Source organism: Zingiber officinale, chromosome 4B (assembly GCF_018446385.1).
Source record: "Zingiber officinale cultivar Zhangliang chromosome 4B, Zo_v1.1, whole genome shotgun sequence".
Classification (NCBI taxonomy): Eukaryota; Viridiplantae; Streptophyta; class Magnoliopsida; order Zingiberales; family Zingiberaceae; genus Zingiber; species Zingiber officinale.
This window is the reverse complement of record NC_055993.1, coordinates 126,437,063-126,456,075: the sequence shown is the minus strand read 5'-3', so window position 1 is coordinate 126,456,075 and position 19,013 is coordinate 126,437,063. Positions and strand designations below refer to the sequence as shown.

At 36.8% G+C, this 19,013-nt stretch overlaps 1 protein-coding gene and 1 pseudogene across 1 annotated transcript; both read right to left on the bottom strand.

Annotated features, from left to right (window-relative positions):
- Window positions 1-128: 128 nt before the first annotated feature.
- LOC121978657 lies at window positions 129-917 on the bottom strand (annotated as a pseudogene).
- A 14,029-nt stretch (window positions 918-14,946) lies between these two features.
- On the bottom strand, window positions 14,947-16,091 carry LOC121978656 (uncharacterized protein At4g15970-like). The gene is made up of 3 exons (XM_042530971.1): window positions 15,951-16,091; window positions 15,537-15,878; window positions 14,947-15,463 (listed from the first exon to the last, which is right to left on the bottom strand). The coding sequence occupies exons 1-3, from the start codon at window positions 16,089-16,091 to the stop codon at window positions 14,987-14,989; spliced, it is 960 nt and encodes a 319-aa protein (XP_042386905.1). The 3' UTR covers window positions 14,947-14,986.
- Between the last annotated feature and the right edge of the window lie 2,922 nt (window positions 16,092-19,013).

The window sequence follows — 19,013 nt, the reverse complement described above, 5'->3', positions numbered from 1 at the left end:
TAAACTTTAAAGTACTAGTAGATTTATTTGAAGTTTTTTTTGTTGGATGTTAGAATTGTTTACAACATTGAAAGGACTATTCCTAATTTTAAAGTATTTGGTTGGGATGAGTGGATGCTGATTTTTTTTTATATGTCATTGAATGAATCAACACTCATCTGTTTGAGATTGAATAAAGGCTTTTCATGCGAAGAATTAGTTGTTAATGAGGGATATGGTTCAACGCACAAACATAAAATGTCCGCCCTCTTTTTTCTTACATTGGAAAAAAATGCAGCAACAATACACATCCATGTTAGCAATAAAAATTGGAAAAAAAGCTTCTGCAGTTGCATCAGTCTCCTCTGCTTCTCAGGATAATTCCAGTCGACATATTGCTTCACATAACTCCGGACGTATTTCTCGTAGATGTAGGCTGCTCCATTGAATGCAGGGAACACTAACCAGAAGTCAAACACCAGTTCATGTATGGCCAAAGAGGGAACCTGCAATAGGTTCAATATCTCCATTATCCGAACATAAAGCACTCAACCACAATTGGGAACCACTAGATCAATTTCTTACCATTGCAATACTCTCCAGAATGAGAGCTCAAACAGGGTGATCAGTGAATAGAGAACCCAGTAAGTCAGCCATTGCTGGTCATCGACAGGAGAAGGGCTCTCGATCGCTCACATTGATGCATATCTGAGCCATTGTGTGTCTTTGTAAATCTTGTAAAAGAAAACTAACAAAGTCACAAGGAACTCACTGCTACTTGCAAGGTGTAAATCAGCAACACTGCTGGGCTGATATAAACACATAGATCAAAAGGACAGTTTCAGGTAATTGAATGGCAAAAACCAATCTTAATTTGTAGAGATAAAAGTAGGATTAGATGTTGCTGACCCAATCAAAGCATTAGCATGCTTTGCCATTGTCATAAGAACAGTAGGATGCATACATCAAAAACAAGTATCTTACATGTGTGAAGAGAAAGACATTATGTTATGCTAGAAATTCACATGTCCAATCAATAAGACCAAATGCATGCTAAACCAAGTGCCAGGTATTCATCAAAGCTTGTGAAGTTGATCTTGTACTCTCTCTTGGTACTGGAATATCCCTTGCATTTCCTTGGACTGGAGTTGAATGACTCTGCTTTCTTTGATTATGTATGCATTCTCTTAGTTTGGAAACTATGACAAAGTTTTTCCCTCCTTTCATGATTACAGGATTATTCATAATCTGCAAAATGAAATTATATACATTGAATTTAAATCAATGACAGTGTATGCAGGTTATGCTAGAAATTGACTAACTATACTATTAAATTACTTACATTTATGGTGGCCGGCGTGCCTTGTGCTCCAGTTTGCATACCACCATGTGAGGCTGGCCTTCTCACCTATATTCCAATAAATGAAATTTATAATCATAGTAGAAATGAGATTTCAATCCTCCATGCAGTTGATTAGACAACAAAAATGAAAACCAATCTTATAAACCTGAGAAAGAATCTTAAGACAGATTCTCAAAAGTATTTACACCATTCAATATGTCGCAAAAAGCATCTTAAAAATGTCACAACAAAACAATCTTTATATATATGGAAAATTGGAAACTTAGTTACCCAAAGCTTTTTCCTTTGTGGTTTAGAAGCCGTCGCGCTTGATTGGCTTTGTTGTGTTGGAGGCTCATTCACACTCTCCCTTATTTCTTTGCACGCCCTTTTGTTATGCCCATCTCGTCCACATTTCCTGCACTTAGTATTTCTTTTAGCTCCACGCAGATGTGTTCCACTAGGCACTTCATCTCTTTCCCTGCTTCTCAATTTAGCAGGTCTGCCCACTTTCTCTGTGTACATCGGAGGTAGTGGAGGTGCCAATTCACATTCCGGCCATAGATCAGGACCAGTAATGGGCAAAATAACATTCTCATAGCATCTCTTGTATGCCTCAACCCTATAATAAGAACTCACATACCAAAGAGCACACACCGCATGTGGGCAAGGGATGCCAGTCAAATCCCACTTTCTACAGCTGCAAGAGTTTGTATTGAAGTTGACAGTGTGCTGATCAGATGGTCCGTGGATCTGAAAGTGCATAGAATCAGCTTGTAGTGGGTTATGTTGTGCTGCCTCAATGTAGATCTTTGCCAAACATTTCTAATTTTAGGACAAATGTCCTTGTCCCATTTCTCAGCCTTGTCTCTATTAAGCTGAAAGCGTACCATCAACAAACTCCTTGTATTTTCAAACATCGGAATTATAGGCTTCTCTCGAGCATCCAATATGAGGCTATTGAAACATTCACACATGTTATTCAAAAGTACGTAACACTTAGCAGTAGTAGTGAAATGTGACTTAGACCAATGCTCTACTGGTTTCTTGGACAACCAATCATAAGCCTTCTCATCCATCCGTTTCATCTCATCCATCCTTTGTCGGAAATCAACAACTGTTGTTGCTTTTGCAGCCATCCAAAGTGCATTTTTAATAGATGTACCTTTGACACCATCTCTTTTAATGTTAGAGTGTAAATGTCTAACACAAAAACGATTCTCCGCATAAGGAAATGGACTTTCAAATGCTGGAATTAGACCTTTTTGTTTGTCTGACATGAAAGTCCAGCCATCTCCATCGCCAAAGCCTATGTCTGAGTCCAATATCTGTAAGAACCACATCCAAGTATCCTTTGTCTATCTTTCCACCATCGCATAACTAATAGGGAAGATATTATTGTTGGGATCTAGCCCAACTGCTGTTAACAATTGTCCCCCATAAGAAGTCTTTAGCAAACTCCATCAACACCTATTAAAGGTCTACATGCTTTCTTAAAACCTTCTTTGCAAGCAGAAAAATAGATATATAAGCGCTGAAATCTCGGGCCATCGTCATCCTGAGTCAATTTTAAGATCACTGTGGCACTTGGATCAACACTTTTCAACTCAAGGTAATAATTTCTAATCTTACTAAATTGTTGGGCAATGGTTCCCTGCACTAGCTCAAGAGCTTTCCTCTTAGCCAAATAAGCTTTCTTCCTTGAAATGCTTAATTTCAAGCGGGAGTAAACCTGGTCTTTGAATGGTATGCCCCCCAACTTCGAGTTCACTTTAAATTTCTTGACAAAAGTTTTTCCCAACCAACTGGAACTTGCGGTTCTATTACCGATATCCCAAACACAGCCATTGTGTTCTGACTTAAAAGTCTTTATCTGCCAACAACTATCATGACCCATTGGTGACACATGAATCGCCCAATTGTTGGTTGCTACTCGGAAAGCCTAATGGTTCCACTGTACAAAATTTTGTACAAAGGTCTGAACCTTTTCCTAGCTACCATGTGTTCTTTTAAATTAAACTTGGATCGTCTGCGAAACTTAACACGTTTGATCCTAAGTTTAACTTATTTGTTCTTTTAGGTTTAGACTTGGATCTCCTGCAGAACTTAACACGTTCGATCCAAATCACCTAGGTCACGAAGACAATTAAATATCTATTTCCAAAATCGGCTTCCAGTACTGCATGGCGAAGCACTTGGCCTTCTTGGATATGAGAGCAACCACCACCGACTAGATAAAGCCTTTTAAGGAAATTAAATATTTAACCTTCCTATAGTAACCCTAGGTTAACCAGTAAGAACAATCAAATCACAAGGAAAAGAAAAAAAAAGAGAAAAGAACACAATTTCGAAAACTAATTCGAAAATCTAGAATCACATGCCTCTTGTATTTAGTATTTTTACAAAGAAACAAAACTAACATGATGCGGAAAATAATTATTAGTTATACCTTTCTTTGAAGATAATGACCTCTTGATCTTCTACCGTATACCTCTTCTAATCTCGAACGTTGTGTGGGTAACGATCTTCCGAGACGAGAACCACCTAGCACCTTCTTCTTCTTCCTTCAAGTTTCGGCCAAGCACAAAACCTCCCAAGGATGAAGAACCTTTTCCACCAACCAAGCTCCAAGGGATGCAAGCTTTCTCTTCTTCTTCTCCAAGCTAGGATCCGACCACCATTTGATCTCCAAGAGGAAGAGGAGGTTCGGCCACAAAGATGGAGAGAAGAGAAAAGGAAGAGGCCGACCACACCAAGGAAGAAAAAAGGGAGAAATAGAATAGAGGTTGTATCCATAAAGGCACCCAAACCCCCTCTTTTATAATCCTTAGCCTTGGCAAATAAGGAAAATTTAATAAAACCTTCCTTAATTCTTTTTCCATTGAAAAGGAAAATTTTAATTAATTAAAATTAAAATCCTTTTCTTAATGCATATGGCCGGCCATATCAAAATAAGCAAACAAGGAAATTTTCCGCTAGAAAAATTAAAGCTTCTTAATTTGCTTCCGGAAAAATTTTAAAATAAAATTTCTCTTTAATAATCCCTTCATGGTTGATGTTACAAAAGGAAATTTCTATAATTTTAAAATTTATCTTTTCAACATGTGGATGATTTATAAATAAGGAAAGTTTTTACCAAAATTAAAATCAACGTTTTAATCTACAAATAAGGAAAGAGATTTAACTCTTCTCTTAATCTTTTGTAGAATCTTATAAAAGGAAATATTTTAATTTTTAAACTTTCTTTTAAATCATGTATTCCACATAAGAAAAAATTTAAAATTAAAATTCCTTTTCTATTTTTAATGGCCGGCCACACATAGATTGAACCCATGCTTGGGCCGGCCACAATCATTCCCATCTAAACATGGTTTGGCTGGCCCCTTGCTTGGGCTCCAAGCAAGGCTTGGCCGACCCCTTTTAGATGGGTACGAAAATGGGTATAGGTGGGTATAATACTCTATAATTAAGAGGCTACGATAGGGACCGAGAGGAGAAATTGGTTTTGGTCTCTCGATAAAATTAAGCATCCCGTGTTCCCCCCGAACACACAACTTAATTTTATCAATAATAATTCATTCCACTAGAGAACTATTATTGAACTACCGCACCAATCCCAAATTATATTTTTGGGCTCCTTCTTATTATGAGTATGTTAGTCTCCCTGTGTTTAAGATAATGAATGTCCATTAATTAAATGAGTTACTGACAACTCACTTAATTAATATCTTAGTCCAAGAGTAGTACCACTCAACCTTATCATCATGTCGGACTAAGTCCACCTGCAGGGTTTAACTTGACAATCCTTATGAGTTCCTCTTGGGGACATTCTCAACCTAGATTTCTAGTACACAGTTTTCTTTTATAATCAACAACACACACTATAAGTGATATCATTTCCCAACTTATCGGGCTTATTGATTTATCAAACTAAATCTCACCCATTGATAAATTAAAGAAATAAATATCAAATATATGTGCTTGTTATTATATTAGGATTAAGAGCACACACTTCCATAATAACTGAGGTCTTTGTTCCTTTATAAAGTCAGTATAAAAGAAACGACTTTTAATGGTCCTACTCAATACACTCTAAGTGTACTAGTGTAATTCTATAGTTAAGATAAACTAATACCCAATTACACTACGACCTTCCAATGGTTGTTCCTTTCTATCTTGGTCGTGAGCTACTGTTTATAATTTATAAGGTACTGATAACATTATCTTTTGCATGTGACACCGCATAACTATGTTATCTATAATATAAATTAATTGAACAACTACAAATAAATGTAGATAATTTGACCAAATATGATTCTTTATTCAAAATAAATGTTTACAAAAGCTTAGGCTTTCAGTATACACTCTAACAATCTCCCACTTATACTAATGACTAAGCTGCCATATCTGCTGCTATACATCTGATTCCCATCCCCTCCATATGTCGATCGAAAGCTTTCGCTGGAAGGGCCTTAGTGAAAGGATCTGCCAGGTTATCTGCTGATGTAATCTTGGTGATGACAACTTCTCCTCGCTTCACGATTTCTCATATCAGGTGGTACTTGTGCTCTATATGTTTACTTGCCTTATGGGCTCGTGGTTCCTTCGAGTTTGTAACTGCACCGCTATTATCACAATAAATTGTGATAATTCTGGGAAAACAAGGAATCACATCTAAATCCATTAGAAAATTCCTGAGCCATACTGCTTCTTTAGTTGTCTCAGAGGCTGCCACATATTCAAGTTCTATGGTTGAGTCCGAAACGCATTTATGCTTAACACTCCTCCATGCAATGACTCCACCTCCTAAAGTAAACACATAGCCTGATGTAGACTTACTGTTGTCCCTATCCGATTAGAAATCTGAATCCGTGTAACCCATAGGGAGCAAATCGTCTGCTTAGTAAACTAGCATATAATCTCTAGTCCTTCTCAGGTACTTTAATATATGCTTTACCGCAGTCCAATGTCCTTGTCCAGGGTTACTCTGATATCTGCTAACCATGCCCACGACAAAATAGATATCAGGTATCGTACACAGCATTGCATACATAAGGCTTTCTACAGCCGAAGCATAAGGAACTGCTTTCATGTCCTCTATCTCCTTTGAAGTCTTTGGAGACATCTCTTTAGATAGAGCTACTCCATGCCTAAAAGGTAAGAAACCTTTCTTAGAATTCTGCATGCTAAAACGAGCAAGGATTGTATCTATAAATGAAGTTTGGGACAGACACAACATTCTTTTCTTGCGATCCCTTATAACTTTGATCCCAAGAATATGTGCATAATTTCCTAAGTCCTTCATATCAAATTGTTTGGACAACCATACCCTTACGTCCGATAATACCTTGACATTGTTGCCAATTAACAAAATATCATCTACGTATAGTACAAGAAATACCATCACGTTTCCGTTACACTTCTTGTATACACAAGACTCATCCAGACACTGAATGAATCCATATGACTGGATTACTTCATTAAATCAGATGTTCCAAGATCTTGAAGCTTGCTTCAGTCCATAAATGGACCGATTGAGCTTGCACACTAGATGCTCTTTGCCTTTTTTCAATGAACCCTTCTGGTTGCTTCATATGGATGTTTTCTTCAAGACTTCCATTAAGGAAAGCTGTCTTGACATCCATTTGCCAAATCTCATAATCCATATGAGCGGCAATGGATAAGAGTATCCGGATAGATTTAAGCATGACTACTGGTGAAAATATCTCCTCATAATCGATTCCCTCTTTCTGAGTGTACCCTTTCGCAACAAGCCTTGCTTTGAAGGTTTCTACCTTCCCATCTGTCCATCTTTTCCTTTTGTAGATCCACTTGCATCCAACGGCTTTTACACCATCAGGTGATTCTACAAGCTCCCAGACCTTATTAGAGTACATAGACTCTATTTCAGAATTCATTGCCTTTTGCCAAGATACTACATTTATATCTTGGAGTGCTTCGTCATATGTTCGAGGATCAGGTTCATGTTTACCCGAGATCAAGTCCGAAGACTCTCCCAAAAACATGAATCTCTCAGGTTCCCTCACAACTCTCCCACTACGACGAGGCACCGTCTGTGGTTGTGTATCATGTGTGACACGTGTTGCAGTCTCTTGTGGTACTTCATCTTATACTGTTGGTACTAAAGTAGACGTGTCCTCTCTAAGTTCTTCTAGAACAATTTTGCTACTGGGCTTGTGATCCATTATATAATTTTCTTCTAAAAACTGGGCATTGATGCTAACAATGACCTTCTGGTCTTTAGGACTATAAAATAAACCACCTTTCGTTCCTCTGGGATAACCCACAAACACGCGAACATCTGTACGAGATTCTAACTTATCAGCATATGGTTTCAGCACATGTGTTGGACTACCCCAAATCTGAATATGTCTTAGACTGGGCTTTCGCCCATTCCATAATTCTGTGGGAGTAGAAGATACTGATTTAGAAGGTACTAAGTTCAGAATGTGCACTGCCTTTTACAGAGCGTATCCCCAAAACGAATTTGGTAATTCTGAATAACTCATCATCGATCTAACCATCTCCATAAGAGTCATATTCCTTCATTCTGCCACACCATTCTGTTGGGGTGTACTAGGTCCGGACAATTGGGATTGAATCCCGACCTCTGATAAGTAATTCCTAAACTCTCCTAAGAGGTATTCGCCACCACGATCAGACCGTAGTATCTTGATACTTTTACCTAGTCGTTTCTCCACATCAGCCTTGTTCTCTTTGAACTTATCAAAGCACTCGGACTTGCGGTGCATTAGGTAAATGTATCTGTATCTTGAATAATTGTCTATAAAAGAGACAAAATATTCAAAACCACCTCTCGCCTGGATAGACATAGGACCACACAAATTAGAATGAACCAATTCTAACACTTCTTTGGCTCTATACCCTTTGGCCTTAAAAGGCCTCTTGGTCATTTTACCTTCCAAGCAAGATTCACAAGTTGGAAAATTTTTCAACTTTAATTAACCCAAGAGTCCATCGGCTATAAGCCTTTGAATCCTACTTAAGTTAATATGACCAAGCCTTAGATGCCAAAGATACGCTTGGTTCATCTCCGAAGGTTGTTTTCTCTTATTAGAGTTAGAAGATGTGTTATTAATTTCTATATTTTGCTTTGTGGGAGAAATTAGATTTAAAATATATAAACTGCCAATTAATGCACCAGAACAGATAATCACTTTATTTCTCTTTATAACTACATTGTTATTAAAGGAAACAGAATATCCATCCAAATACAGTTTAGAAACTGAAATTAAATTCTTTCTAAAACTGGGTACATAAAGACAATTTCTTAAAACTAATTTTCTATTCCTATCAAAAGATAAGTAGACGTCTCCCACTGCAACAGCCGCCACCTTAGTAGCATTGCCCATGTAGACGGTTATCTCTCCTTCATATAGTCGTCGGGTTTCCTGGAATCTCTACAAAGAATTGCAGACATGATCAGTGACTCCCGTATCTACACACCAGGTGCTGGTAGATAACATCGCTAAACATGTTTCAACAACTAGAGCATGAGATATACCTTTGTTGTTTTGATTCCTACGAGGACAACCCACCTTCCAATGCCCTGACTGCTTGCAGATGAAGCACTTTCCCTTCGGCTTCTTCACTCCAGCTTTAGGTCCTGTACTCTGAGATTTATTCACCTTCTTTGCTGAGCTAACTTGCTTATTCTTCTTCTTTCCTTTCGGTTTAGAAGTAGAACCATTTTCAGCATAGTGAATCTGAGAATTGTGACGAAACAAACCTTCTGCTGCCTGAAGTTCTGTCAGCAGTTCCGCCAATATTCATATTATAATTCAGGCGGAATTGCTCAAAACTTCTAGGTAGCATTTGGAGGATCACATCGATCTGGGTTTCCCCATCAATTTCTCCTCCAAGGATTTGTATTTCATTTAGATAAGCCATCATCTTTAGGATATGATCCCTCACAGGAGGACCTCTTGCATGGTGGCCGTCATTAACTTTCTCATGGCTTCTTGCCTAGAGGCCCGATCCTGGTGACCAAAAATTTCCTTTAGATTGTTCATAATATCATAAGCTGTTGGTAAATCTTGATGCTGATGTTGTAATACATTTGACATCGAAGCCAATATGTAACACCGCGCCATCTCATTTGCTTTTACCCATTTCTTATGATACTCAATCTCCTCTTGGGTAGATTCACCATTGGGTGCATCAGGGCAAGACTCAGTCAGTATAAACTTATAGCTTTCAGCAATAAGAACAATGTCCAGGTTCCTTTTCCAATCTATGTAGTTAGGACCAGTAAGTCTGTTCTCTTTTAGTATGATGGCCAGTGGGTTGAAAGTCATCCTAAGAATCACAAATAACTTTGGTCAGGACTCTAAATTTAGAATAATATTGATTCCTCAAACAATACTATTTTAAATTAACCAACACCTCAAAACACTGTGAATTTTGTATGCCACGATAGTGTGGACGTATACAAATTCAACATTTGTAAAAGGAGGGTATAACCCATTAATTTTATTATCTTGTCAACCTAACTTTTTGACAAATAAAATTAATAGTTGGTTTCCTTTGGTCACACGAATAATAGTAGTGACTCCGATGGGGAGGATACTATTAGACGTGCCTAAGTGTATAACATTACTTGACACTAAGTCCATTAATAAGATTGTGCCCCTTCCGATGGGGAAGATCACATGCTCTTAATTAATTTCCTATACTCATCCAAAATGGAAGTTTGATCTAGTGATCCACAAACAAACTCATCCGATATGGAGGAAGGCACTCAGAGCCAACACACAAGTTTGTTTGCATCACTTACAAACCAGTAATGGAGACCGTGGAATTTATTTAAAATCCCTCTCCCACTTAGCTATTTAAAGTGAGGAATTTTGACTATTCTAGCCTACATGACATGCATACTAACAAGCACACACAACACAATATAAAAGCAATAAATAGAAAAACTAATTTTCAACTATTATGACTTTTATCTATTGTTGTCCTCCGTGTGGTGCCATCCCTAGCTGCTGTCATTTTTAGCCACCACCACCGGGTCTAGTTGTTGCATCCATCTTGCTCCTTGTTTCGCTGCGCCTCTGGTCCTCAAAAGGTTCCACGCCTTAATATCTATAAGCCATAATAGTTGGATCCTGCATCCACAAAGTTAGCACATCCTACTATTATCCTGCATAAATTATGTATGACATGCGCATAATTAAACTAATACCAAGTACACAGAAGCAAAACCCTAGCTCTGATACCAATTGTTGGTTGCTACTTGGAAAGCCTAATGGTTCCACTGTACAAAATTTTGTACAAAGGTCTGAACCTTTTCCTAGCTACCATGTGTTCTTTTAAATTAAACTTGGATCGCTTGCTGAACTTAACACGTTTGATCCTAAGTTTAACTTATTTGTTCTTTTAGGTTTAGACTTGGATCTCCTGCAGAACTTAACACATTCGATCCAAATCACCTAGGTCACAAAGATAATTAAATATCTATTTCCAAAATCGACTTCCAGTACTGCATGACGAGACACTTAGCCTTCTTGGATATGAGAGCAACCACCACCGACTAGACAAAGCCTTTTAAGGAAATTAAATATTTAACCTTCCTATAGTAACCCTAGGTTAACCACTAAGAACAATCAAATCACAAGGAAATGAAAAAAAATAAAAGAACACAACTTCGAAAACTAATTCGAAAAACTAGAATCACATGCCTCTTGTATTTGGTATTTTTACAAAGAAACAAAACTAACATGATGTGAAAAACAATTATTAGTTATACCTTTCTTTGAAGATAATGACCTCTTGATCTTCTACCGTATACCTCTTCTAATCTCGAACGTTGTGTGGGCAACGATCTTCCGAGACGAGAACCACCTAGCACCTTCTTCTTCTCTCTTCAAGTTTCGGCCAAGCACAAAACCTCCTAAGGATGAAGAACATTTTCCACCAACCAAGCTCCAAGGGATGCAAGCTTTCTCTTCTTCTTCTCCAAGCTAGGATCCGGCCACCATTTGATCTCCAAGAGGAAGAGGAGGTTCGGCCACAAAGATGGAGAGAAGAGAAAAGGAAGAGGCTGGCCACACCAAGGAAGAAAAGAGGGAGAAATAGAATAGAGGTTGTATCCATGAAGGCACCCAAACCCCCTCTTTTATAATCCTTAGCCTTGGAAAATAAGAAAAATTTATTAAAACCTTCCTTAATTCTTTTTCCATTGAAAAGGAAAATTTTAATTAATTAAAATTAAAATCCTTTTCTTAATGCATATGGCCGGCCACATCAAAACAAGCAAACAAGGAAATTTTTCGCTAGAAAAATTAAAGCTTCCTAATTTGCTTCCGGAAAAATTTTAAAATAAAATTTCTCTTTAATAATCCCTTTATGGTTGATGTTACAAAAGGAAATTTCTATAATTTTAAAATTTATCTTTTCAACATATGGATGATTTATAAATAAGGAAAGTTTTTACCAAAATTAAAATCAACATTTTAATCTACAAATAAGGAAAGAGATTTAACTCTTCTCTTAATCTTTTGTAGAATATTATAAAAGGAAATATTTTAATTTTTAAACTTTCTTTTAAATCATGTATTCCACATAAGAAAAAAATATAAAATTAAAATTTCCTTTTCTATTTTTAATGGCCGGCCACACATAGATTGAACCCATGTTTGGGCCGGCCACAATCATTCCCATCTAAACATGGTTTGGCCGGCCCCTTCCTTGGGCTCCAAGCAAGGCTTGGCCGGCCCCTTTTAGATGGGTATGAAAGTGGGTATAGGTGGATATAGTACTCTATAATTAAGAGGCTATGATAGGGACCGAGAGGAGAAATTGATTTTGGTCTCCCGATAAAATTAAGCATCCCGTGTTCGCCCCGAACACACAACTTAATTTTATCAATAATAATTCATTCCACTAGAGAACTATTATTGAACTACCGCACCAATCCCAAATTACATTTTTGGGCTCCTTCTTATTATGAGTATGTTAGTCTCCCTGTGTTTAAGATAATGAATGCCCACTAATTAAATGAGTTACTGACAACTCACTTAATTAATATCTTGGTCCAAGAGTAGTACCCTTCAACCTTATCATCATGTTGGACAAAGTCCACTTGCAGGGTTTAACATGACAATCCTTATGAGCTCCTCTTGGGGACATTCTCAACCTAGATTTCTAGTACATAGTTTTCTTTTATAATCAACAACGCACACTATAAGTGATATCATTTCCCAACTTATCGGGCTTATTGATTTATCAAACTAAATCTCACCCATTGATAAATTAAAGAAATAAATATCAAATATATGTGCTTGTTATTATATTAGGATTAAGAGCACACACTTCCATAATAACTGAGGTCTTTGTTCCTTTATAAAGTCAGTATAAAAGAAACGACCTCTAATGGTCCTACTCAATACACTCTAAGTGTACTAGTGCAATTCTATAGTTAAGATAAACTAATACCCAATTACACTACGACCTTCCAATGGTTGTTCCTTTCTATCTTGGTCGTGAGCTACTGTTTATAATTTATAAGGTACTGATAATATTATCTTCTGCATGTGACACCACATACTATGTTATCTATAATATAAATTAATTGAACAACTACAAATAAATGTAGATAATTTGACCAAATGTGATTCTTTATTCAAAATAAATGTTTACAAAAGCTTAGACTTTCAGTATACACTCTAACACCAATCACATTCTTCATTTCTGCACCGACCCCTAAGCCTCTTCTTATCGACTTTAACGAATCGAACAACTTTTCCTCGTCTAATGCAGTGACTTTCGATGGCAAATTTAGCCTCATCCCTTGAGCTAAAAATCATTCCAACCTTCAAATCCGGATTCTTTGCATCCTTAATTTTTCAAACAAGGGAAATTTCTGGGTTTTATGATCATCACTATCAGAATCCAAATTACTATCTAATTCATCACTGCCAACACAATTATCATCACCTTCTTCATCCTGCATGTGAGCTAAAACATCATTAGGAATACCTCCATGTTTAACAATCATTGTATCATAATTCATTCCAACATCATGATTAACATGAGTATCAAAATCCTATCATCTTCTTTACAATCATAATCACTATCATGAAAATCATCATCTTCCTCATAATCGGCATCCTCATCTGATCCACTTGCTTCTTCATCTATACCTGTTTCACCATTGTTATCATTCTCATCATCAGACTCATATGCTATATAAATCTCCACTTCATGATTAGCTGGGATGTTATCTTTAATTGTTACTAAATCTGCATCAATTTCCAGATATCTACCGTTGCTTGAATTAGACATCCTTTTGTGCCAAAACTTAACCCTTTCCGGCTCTTTGAAGCCTAATTCTTCACAATACCTATACAAATGGAGCATTCTGATTTTACTGCTGTCTACCCAGTCATAATACTTAATATTTCCTCTAATATATTCTTTGGATGTACTCGTGCCCTTCATTGTTCCATTATAATACAATTTCAAACTTACAAATAAATCTTCTCCAACATTACCTATAAATAAATACAAAAATGTAGTCCAGCAAACAATTAAACAACAAATATATAATTTTTTAATAAAAAATAAGTAATATCATAGCCCGGAGTACAATTCAAGAAGCATTTACTTTGTCTAGCCATCAGAGGCCAATGCCAATATCTTTTCTTCACGTTACACTATAAGAAATAATAAAACTAGTATTGAATTATACCACTAGGCATTACTAATACTGAGTAAAAAAAAACATAACCAATGCATTATTTTAGACTGTCTTCGATAAAGAAAATAGAACTATAAGCATTATACTAAATTTTCTTGTATATGAGTATATTACATGTTTATATTTCTAAATGATTAAAGCATAGAGCATACAATTCTCTACCATTAATTAAATCTTCTTAAAACTTTAGAGAAATAATAAGTATATACTTCTTAAAAAATGATTGAACTATAAATATATGCCCATAAAACTAGTGTGGTGAACACGATCGTGAGAAGTGTGGCGAACGAAAGAAGCCTATAATGTTCACCACAGATTAAAATAACTAAATTTATCAAATAAGATGCTTCTCTCAAAGGAATTATAGCCTATAATATATACTCACGAACACACTAGAAGTCTGGTGAACACAATCATGAGAAGGCTAATGATAAATGTTCGCCAAAAGCGTCAATTAAAACAACGAAATTAATCTGGGAAAAATTTTCATCAACACTTACAGACAGAGGCCAAACGAGGTTGTCTCCTTCGATTCGTCGGCCGACCGCTAGCGGAATTGGAGCGAATGGGAAGAATCGATTTGGAGAGGAAAGCTAGGGTTTAACGAAGGGGAAGAATCGATTTGGAGAGGAGAGCTAGGGTTTAACGAAGGGGAATAATAGATTTGGAGAGGAGCGTTAGGGTTTGCGTCGAATGAACAAGGAATCGGGATTTTTAGGGGAATTTTACAAGCATGTGCAGATCATGTGCCGATTCGGTCTCATATTCACGAACCAGTTAACGACAGGGACATAAGTGGGAACGAAAATGATTTATGAGTGATATAAATAAGAACGAAAATATTTTAAAGACATAAGTGGGAAAACTCAGAAATAATAAGGAGTAATAATGTATTTCCCCACTTTTGTCTAATGAACTTCTCATCAACTCCTACACTCGTATTTGATTCCAAAAGAGGAACCTTTTCTCTCAACAGGCAGCGACGCGTAGTTCTTCCACTCTCGAGCAAGAGCCCTCGCAGCGCCCAAATCGCCTGCCCTGCCGTCGCAGCACCACCCCGCTCTCACCGCGACAACCTTGCTCAGGTCGACCCCTCGCCGGCAAAAATCGCCGAAGTAATCAGTGTCGAGAAACTGCAGATTCAGACGGAATGGACCGGCGCCTTCGCGCACCGCTCTGGTCAAAACCGTCCGGCGATCTCCGCCGACGTAGCGCATCGCGGTGAATTGCCAAGACCTGAAGAATTCAATCGACTGGGTGGTGGACAGCACGTACATGAAAGCTCCGTTGGGCGAATTCTCAAGCGACTCCTCTCCTCTGTAAAACTCCGTGGCTAAAATCAGTTGAGAAAGGACCTTGAAATGACGCAGGGGATTTCGAAACCACACCACGTCCAAATCCTACAAGGCAAAGATCGAGTTTTTTGGGGAGGAAATTAAGACACAAATAAACTCAAGTCTAAGATCAATTTACCGTGTATATGAAATTGTAGCCGAGCTGTAGAACTTCTTTGGAGAACTCAATTTGCCTCTTCATCATCGTCGTCTCTCTGTTTTCTCTGCTCTCAAAGTTGTTCGCGTAGTTGGGGAAATAGCAGTGCAAGTTTAGGGACTCGCAGTGCTCGAGAGCCCCAAGGTCCAGTGCCAAAACTACCATGTGATTCAGTAGACTGCTTGTACCATTCCCCACTTTGAAGCTCTCAGTGAACAGATCGAAGATTGAATTTTGTGCTTCATTCAGCATGGCGATTATCACCGTGTTATCCTTTCTTGCAGCGCTTCTCAATATTCTCTTCAAGTCTTGTGCCTGTTTATCCTGAAATAATCACGAATAAACAAAAATCTATTGACTGATCTGAGAAAATTAGAGAGATAGAGAAGAGATTACCTTTTGCAAAATAGCTATCTTGCTCCTTGTATTCTCTAAAATGTTTGCTGGATTTGTGGAGGACTGTGGAATGATCAAAGTAAAGGATACGATAAGAACCAGAAGAATGAAAAGAAGAATAACGTTATTTATTTTTCTCATGTTGGAGGAGGGAAGAAGAAGAGGGCTTGGAAAAGATGAAATCAAATGAGGAAGGATTTTAGGTTTATGAATTCTGAGAATTAATAAATAGCAAATCTAGGGGGAGTGTATGGTAAGAAGATATCACGAAAGATTTGCTTGCTAAGCAACTCGAATATTTCTTTTTTTATTAAAAAAATTATATTATTCGGCGCTATAATTGATTAGTTAAACATTTGGATTAAACTATTGGAAAAATAGAATTTTAATTTGTAAATATAAATATATACAAAATTATGGAATGTACACCGCTTGCTATAAGTCATTCCTCAAAATAATATAATATGTATAACACCTCACAAGCACATTTTTTTTATTGGATTTATGTGTTTAGTTCTGGTATTATTAATTTTCCCTTATGTTTTTATTAATATATTTTTTAAAAATATTAATATTTAGATACTATTCACTTTTATATATTTAAAAGTTTCAAAAAGCCTGATGATATTTTTTATTCCTATTTTCAACTTATATTTTATGAAAATTAAAATTTTTAATGAACTAAACCACATGTGAATTGATTGGCCAGAGTAAATTTAATGTGATTTAGAAATATCTAATGATATTAAAGATGATTTTTTTTATCATTAAACCTTTTCCTTCCTACTTCTTCCCTTTTTTTATATATAATCAATTCATTTAATTATCATTTATAAATTTGTTTTGATGAATGGTATATCATCATAATTAGTAGATGAAGTTATTGACATTGTCTTATTGGTTTTATCATTTAATATAAAATTACTATAATACATTTATTACTTCACTTGCCAAATTGGGCAATCTATTTATTACTTGTCATTCCAATTACATTAAGGCTACGCTTGAGGAGATCACATCCTTTCATCAGCAATCTCAGATTTTCTTTCCTTCCTTTTCATAATTTATACATCAGATTATGGTCAAAATTCATCTAAAATTGATTACGATCTCCCTTAAATTTACTTTCCCATCTAAGTTATAATTTATGTCGAACCATACGGTCAAAAGCTATTGGCGATGGGTGGACCACCCTTGGTCGTTGCCATATAGTCTGCCCAATCGCTAGCGGCTTCCGGCCACCTTACTTGACCCAAACTATAATTTAGGTAGAAAAGTAAACCCAAGGGAGATCGCAACCAATTTTGACTGAATTTCAACTACGATCCAACATGCAAATTGTGAAAGGGACTTGGAGAGAACCAAGGATTACATATTAGAGGATCTGAACTCATGTTTGATTAGGGATAATATGAGTCCAGATTTTCTAACCCGTAATCTCTGGTCCCTTTTGTAATTTGCATGTCGGATCATGATCAGAATTCGGCCAAAATTAGTTACATTCTCCCCTGGATTCACCTTCTCACCTATGTTATAATTTTGGGTCGAGCTAGGCGGCCAAAGGTCACCGACGGTGGGCGAACTATATGGTGCCAAACAAGGGGTGGTCCACCCACCGCTGGTAGCCTCCGGCCTCATGGCTCGACCCAAAACTATAACCTAAGTGGGAAGGTGAACTCAGGAGAGATCGCAATTAATTTTTACCAGATTTCGACCGCGATCTGACGTGCAAATTATGAAAAGGACCAGAGATTACGGACCAGAGAATCTGGTCTCGAATAATATAATCAAGTTTGTAATTTAATTGAATTTGGAATGTAATTAGATTGTATGCTGTTGTCCTTATAATTTAGATTATAAAATTTTATTTTCTTTTTCTAACTCAGATTATATTACATTATAATTTTAAAATTATATCAAATAAATCAATAAATTTTATAATATAATATTGATTACATAACAGAGCCTAAATTGTGCAGTAGGGATCCTTTGATCCGTAAATTACGAACCAGAGGATAGTTCACTGTATGAGGACCTTTGATTTGGATGGATCCCATCTTTAAATAGGTAGGATCCATCCAAATTAAGTGTCTAAAAAAATGAATCATTCCCTAATCCGTAATTTACATACTAGAGGATCTATCCTCTAAATAATGGACATTTAATGTGTATTAAAGAATGAAACGATTGAACCATGAACAATAGCTTTAGCATTAATCCCTAATATAAAATCAATATGGGCATACTCTTCCACATACTGAATTCTTAGCTTATCGACATCACGTGCAACTTGAGGTCATCTAAGAGTTGTAGAACATCATCGGTGTCGGAGAGCGCATCCCGGCCACCATAGCTAAGAAACAAAGGAAAATCCTCTGGAATGTTCGGCATGGTGTAAGTGGGGATTCACTTGGTCGTAGTGCTTCATGTTGACCGTTTTGCTCCCGTAATTGTATTTCGTTATCACTCCATCTCTCACAGGCCACTGTCAACATGTGTTAGGATGCGTTCGGGTTATCGATAGTTGACACAATGATATACTTCTAGAAATGATGTAAATGTGAAGCTAAACGCAACCAATTCACCACTCAGCTGCTTAGTCTATCCGAACAACAAGAATACTCTACACGATTGATCTTAAGAAATAAGAACTTACTTTGAGCTAAATGAATGAAATTCTTTGTCGACGTTGGTTGCGGTTCGTACTTCAAATAGTTCTCCACGGCGGTGTGATTGAGGCAACAATTGTTCTCTATCATACATTATCATACATAAGAAATGACACACTAATGGATATTTATATTCAAACAGAAAAGACTAGATATGTACTGAAATAATTACTGAAAAAGAAGGAATAAAAAAACAAATGTCATTTGAGTTATATAAATAATACCTATAATGCTGCCACTAAATCAAAGCAATCCACGCCTGGTAGATCGCCCAACTTATTAATGAAATCTGAGAAAATCTTCCTGATATGGCGAATGACGCGGGGTTGTGAAATTGGATCAAAGTCCAAAAGGTTAAATGATGTAGCAGTTAAAGTTAAGGAGGGATCAATAC